The sequence below is a fragment of the Chamaea fasciata genome, unplaced genomic scaffold (assembly GCF_029207755.1).
Source record: "Chamaea fasciata isolate MVZ Bird 193981 ecotype frontalis unplaced genomic scaffold, bChaFas1.0.hap1 SCAF_7, whole genome shotgun sequence".
In the NCBI taxonomy this organism is placed as follows: domain Eukaryota; kingdom Metazoa; phylum Chordata; class Aves; order Passeriformes; family Sylviidae; genus Chamaea; species Chamaea fasciata.
In genome coordinates this window covers 52,313,769-52,319,727 of record NW_027094092.1, presented here as the reverse complement: position 1 = coordinate 52,319,727, position 5,959 = coordinate 52,313,769, and the positions used below count along the sequence as shown (strand labels likewise).

At 57.0% G+C, this 5,959-nt stretch overlaps 1 protein-coding gene across 1 annotated transcript; it reads left to right on the top strand.

Moving 5' to 3' along the window:
- The first annotated feature begins 2,907 nt into the window (after positions 1-2,907).
- ANKRD9 (ankyrin repeat domain 9) lies at positions 2,908-5,169 on the top strand. The gene is given in 3 exon segments (XM_066188840.1): positions 2,908-2,995; positions 2,998-3,087; positions 3,540-5,169. Coding segments are annotated over 3 exon segments (1,104 nt in total). The 3' UTR covers positions 4,466-5,169.
- Positions 5,170-5,959: the final 790 nt, after the last annotated feature.

Below are 5,959 nucleotides of genomic sequence, written 5' to 3'. Positions count from 1 at the left end.
CAGAGCTTTTCCCCTCGTCCAATTACGTAGTTGGGGTTTCCGTAGTATTAAGAGGGTTTTAGTTGGTCACTGGCTGGAGAAACCAAAGGATCAAGGTCCCGGAGGAGGGTGAAGACGAAAATAGCTCTCAGGGGATACGTCACGTTACTTGGATGTGGCTGCACCGACAGAGTAATCTCTGTCATGTGCCAAGGAACCTGTGATAAGCCCTCTCATAGTCAGATTGGTAATAAGATCAGTTACTTAATTCAAAGTGATTAAAACCAGGCTGGACTGCAAACAAAGAAATCATGTTCATGGGCCTGTGCAAAAAAAAATATACATATCAGGAAAGTAAGACTTTTCTGGACTGTCCTGTCACATCACTAGCGCTGAGCATCGCACCCTATAAACAATTTTGTGGCCAAATGCAATCCAGTGCAGCCCACAGACAGGCTGACTTTCCTACAGGCAGGCTCCCACTTCAAATGTATGTGACAAATACAATTTGCAAAGGGTTACCCACCAGCTGAGAGGCCAAAAGGACTTGGCACACTCTGGCCTATTTTTAAGCCAGTGCTGGGGCCCAAAGCACACTATGGCTGTAACCATTCGCACCACCTCCACAGGAGAGCTTGGCCCATGAATAATAGTGCCACTTCTACACCAAAGACATCAATTTCCTACAGAAAAGACAGCTTGACTTTGTAACTGTGCTAATGCCTTGCCTTTGGGCTCTGACACCACTTGGCTTGCCCAGGTGTATGTGCAGGATGAGTAGAAAGGGCTGGGCAACGTGACATCACCACACTGGACATGGAAATCAATGGCAATGTCCTAGCAACATCTAGGAAAGGATTTGGGATTCTCATCAGGGCATCCCCCAGAGCAGGGGGCACACAGACATGTGTGGGTACCACTGCCATCAGCAATGGGCAGCAAGGCACAGGCAGACACAAAGGAAGGGCAATTTTTTTCAGTCCTGCACCTTGGTACAAATTATCCCATGGCTACAGTGATAGGACACGACTGACAGGTCAGTGCCCTGGTGGCAGCAGGGAGTGGTGAAGCGGCTGCCTTTAATGGGTTTTCACCTGGAATCGGAAACGAGCGGTGAAAGAGGATTTTCTGTGCCGTGGCTGACATCCAAAAGGCCAGGAGCTGTGGTGGATCTGCGGGGATCCTCGGATGACGAATTGTGCTGACAAACACTGGACGTAATTCTCTCCGGCAAAGCAGATCAGTGGATGTTATCCTGCTTTTATTCTCTTCCCTCAGATGTGGTCAGCAAGAGTTTTTAAGTGTGACAGTGGCCCGCTGTATCCTGCCCAGCTCCCCCACCTGCCTGCACTCCCTCACACGGATCCCCAGGGTTTGCTGTGAGCATCACATGGCAGGGAAGAAGTTACAAAGCAAACCAAGCACAGTTTAGGCATTGTTTCCCTGGCTGAATGGTGGTTCAGAAGAGGCACAACAAAGGGGATGGCTGTTCCACGCCAGCTTCATACTCATCGGGGTCATCAGGACAGTTGGTAGCACGATGTGGTATCCCTTCCTGACTCCCCAAGCAGCCTCACAGAGAGGGCTTCAGGGAAGTAGAGAATTTCAGCCCCTGTCTGGTGATCCCCCTCAGTGTGCACGAGTGTTTCCCATTCCAGCAGCAAACAGCAGCAGCAGGACAACTCCAAGGACAAAGAAATCAGATCTGTGGCCTGTGAACCCATCAGCAACTGCATTGCCCACCTGCAGATGCCAGAGAGTCTGATCTTCCTGATTCAGAGAACAATGGCTGCAAGAGGGAGAGTCATTGGGACCAAACACTCAGAGGAAGAGGGAAATGGTCTCAGGAGGTCAAGGACGGAGAAGATCCCAGTATTTGCTATCAGTTAGGAAGCCTTATGAAAGAGCAGATCCCAGTAACGCCAGCCCTTGCTTTCCCAGTGTGTGACTCTTACCTGTACACATACATTTTAGGGCCTAGGGACTGCAGGTGCCCAAGGGGAGCCCCTGGTGCAGGGCTGTGGGCAGTGCTGGGCCATGCCATGACCATCTCCTCACTCTTCTGTAGCCCAAACCTGACAGGTGCCTGTCAGAGGGAATGGCTGCAGGCAAATGTCACTCTCCGGAGACATCCGAGAGCCACAAGTTTAGCAACAAGCACGTGTGCGCACACGTGTGCTGGCCGCAGGGCAGTGCCAGGCCCCCGCCCGAGCCGCCCACGGGGGCGGGCGGGGGACAAGCCAAGAGCGGGCAGAGGCCAGGCTGGGCCCCGCCGGGGCGGGCAGGGCTGTGTCACCGCCGGCACCGGCACCCGTGTGCCGGGCACTGCACGCCGGCAGCCTCCCACGCCCAGGAGGGCGGGTGTCCCACAGCCCCTGGGCACAGGCCCGCTGTGGCCCAGACACCACGTGCCCTTGACCCATGTGTCCAGGCTCTGGCGTGCCCTGGATCCTCCAAACTCAGGATCCCATGCCCCCGGGACTCTGCACCCTCTGCTCTCTGCATCCCTTCGCCCCAGGGCCCCGCTCCCCCAGGACACCATGTACCTGGACTTGTGGACCTTTGTACCTGTACCTGTGTCCAGGTACCATGTACCTGGACCTTTCGGACCCCAGACCCCCGCGGCACTGCTGGGACCCCACATCCCTGGGACCTCACACCCCCGGGAACCCCGATCCCTACACCCCCGGGACCCCACACCCCCACACCTCAGGAACCCCATATCCCTGTGACCTCCTGCTCCCGGAAGCCCCGATCCCTACGCCCCGGGACCCCCCATGGCCCCGGCCCCCGGCCCGGCCCCGGCCCCCGCCCCGCGGCATTCCCGGCCCGCCCCCGCGGGACTCCGAGCCCTCAGCCAAGTTTCTTGGAACTTTGCCTCCCGTGACGCACGCGCGGGCGCCGGGCCCCGTCCTCCCGCCGCAGCCAATGGGCGGCGGGGGCGCCGGGGCGGCGGCCAATCGGCGCTGGCCGGACAGTTCCCCGGTCCTGACCGACCTTCACCGCCCGGGCGGGGGGGCATAAAAGGGCCCCGCGGCGGCGCGCGGCGCTCCCGCCTCTCCACTGCGGCGGACACGGCACGGGCGGCACCGCGGGGCTGGCGGAGAGGTGAGCGCCGGGAGCGGAGGGAGGGAGGCCGTTCCCGTGTACCGGGTCCCCGTGCGCCGGTGATACGGGCGTCCTGTGCACTGCCGGGAGGCCGTTCCCCTCTACCGGCTCTCCGTGCACGGGAGTAAGGGTGTCCAGTGCACCGCGGGGAGGCCGTTTCCGCGTACCGGGATCCCGTGCGCCAGGGACATGGGCGTCCTGTGAGCTGAGGGGAGGCCGTTTCCTTGTACCGGCTCTCCGTGTACCAGGGACACGGGCATCCCGTGCAGCGGGAGCCGGGAGGGAGGGATGTCGATCCCGTGCTCCGGGGTACGTGTCTCCGGCACCGGGGTGTCGCGTCTGCTCGCTGTCCCCCGCGCCGGCGGGGAGGCGGGCGGGCCAACCCGGCGAGCCCCGGAAGCAGCCCGGGGAGCCCCGGCCTCCCGTCACTGACCGCCCCTCCGCTCCCGCAGGTCCGGGCCGATGGTGGGAGGCAGCCCCCGTCGGAGCCCGGCCGCACGCCATGCCCTGGAGCGTCCGCTGGGTCGGCGGCTGCGGCGCCCAGTCCCAGAAGCAGTGCAAGAAATCCTCCTTCGCCTTCTACCAGGCGGTGAGGGACCTGCTGCCCGTCTGGTTCCTGGAGGACATGCGGACCATGGAGGTCTTCCACTGGGAGGACGGGGGCAAGGTGAGCGTGTACTCGCCCTCGGAGGCGCTGCTCTACGCGCTGGTGCACGACCACCAGCCCTACGCCCGGCACCTGCTCACTAAGTTCCCCCAGAGCGCCCTGGCCGTGCCCAGCCAAAGCTTCAGCTGCTGCCAGTCAGCCCCGCACCTGGCCATGGCCGTCCGCTACAACCGCGTCCGGGTGCTCTTCCGAATCCTCAAGGCTCTCCAAGCCTTGCCCCCGAGTGACCGAGCCGCCCACCTGGACCGCCAGGGCTGCAGCCGCGTGGAGGGCGGCAAGACAGCCTTGCACATGGCCTGCGAACTGGTGCGGCCCGAGTGCCTGCTCCTGCTGCTGGGGCACGGCGCGGCGCCCTGCCTGCGGGACAGTGCCGGGAACACCCCCCTCGACACCCTGCTGCAGCAGATCTCCCACATGCCGGCAGCTAACATGCGTGCCAAGGTCCTCTGCCTCGACTGCCTCTTCCTCTTCGTGCCTCAGGACCTCAAGTTTGCAATGAAGCAGCAACTGTTGGACAACCGGCAGCAGTGGCAGGACCTCCTGGGGGAGAACAGGTTCCAGTGCCTGGTGGGCTTAGCTCCCCCGTCGCTGTTTGTCGGAGCCATGCGTGTCTTGATCAGGACCATTTCACCTGAGCACTTCCCAGAGGCTCTGGATAATCTGCCTCTGCCTCATTTTCTAAAGCCTTTGGACTTGAAACTGGAGAGCTAGAGGGGCGGTATGAGAGCCTCCCGCTCACCTGACAGAAATAGACTTGTGCTAAAAATGTATCAATACACAAAGCTGCTAATGCAGTGGCCAAGTATCTGTTTTACTGAGAACAGTATTTTTTAAAAGAATTGTATCTGGCACTTTAGAATATATTTTATTTAAAGATCCCTGTGGTGAGGTGAGGGCCATGCTGCATTTTATAAAGATGTTCTATGGCATGTACAAATGAGGGTATGGGGAAGAACGTATTTGTAAATACATCCGAATAAACCACTGGCAGATGTGATCAAAATACAAATCAACTGAAAACCCTGGAGTGGCATGTGCCTTGGAAAAGCGTGTGCAGGGTGGGGGAGTATCTTTTTGTTAGGATTTCCCTGTTACATAAGCCTTGCCGTCCTGGAACAGGATGACTCCTTTTTTACAGCTCTCCTAATACATCTTGGCAGAGATGCGGGGTTTTTTTTAAAGGCACAGATGAAAACTTCCTCATCTTGTACACAAGACGGAAGAGAAGCCAGATACTGTTACAACTTCCCTAAACAAGGCTGGCAAGGATGTGCATCTGAACAAAATGTATTTTAAAATATGCATAAATAACAGTTGGCTTCCTTGTAAAGTTGTCTCTGTTACCCTTGGAGGGCCAAGGTGTTTATTTTCAGGCAGAGAGATGGAGCACATGCGTTCCTGTGGCCAAAAATGTACCTACCCTGGCCGGGCTGGACCCTGCAGCCCCTCTGTGATTGCAGGTGAGGAGGGCAGCACAGAGCAGGAGGGCCAGCCTGCTATTCACAGAGGGATGTAAGGAGGTATGACAATGGCCCAGGATCCTAGATCATGGGTTTTTTCAGTGGATTCTGGCTGCTCCACTGCTGCTTCCCATCAGTGTGTGATGGCTCAGGTTCAGCTGAGAGCACCATGGCAGTCTTGGTGTCCACTCTGGGTGCCAGAGGAGTAGCTTAGATATCCAGCCTTTCCCCAGCTATCCCTTCTGAGATGCTTCAAGGTACAAACAACATCCTCACAGCTGCTCCAGATAAAAAAGCCCTTTCAGGGTACTGTCCTTCCAACACTTCTGTTTTGACTGAGCTTGCTCTGCAGCCTTTACTCTTCAGCATTCTGGGCAGTCCCTGTGTGCTCTGCAGGGAGCTGTGCTGGCTCTACCAGCCCTGCAATGATAGTGATCTCCTAGGACACAGCACTGGAGCCTTGGCTCTGCTCTTGGAAGTTGTCATTGAAACTGTGGAGTTTTGTTTCAGGACTTAAATTCATAGCCAGGGAGTTGTTTGCCACTTGAACTATTTCAGGACTGCTGTTCACTCTAGAGTCATCAAGGAATTGATGTGCTTAGGAGAGAAGAGCTATGTTCAAGGCCCAAATTTCTTTATTCATTAATTAATTTTGGTTAAGGATTGAAAAAAAACTACAGAATTAAGCACTATAAGCTATTCATGTTTCAGCAGAACAGAGTGGTATTTCATCTAAAATAATCTC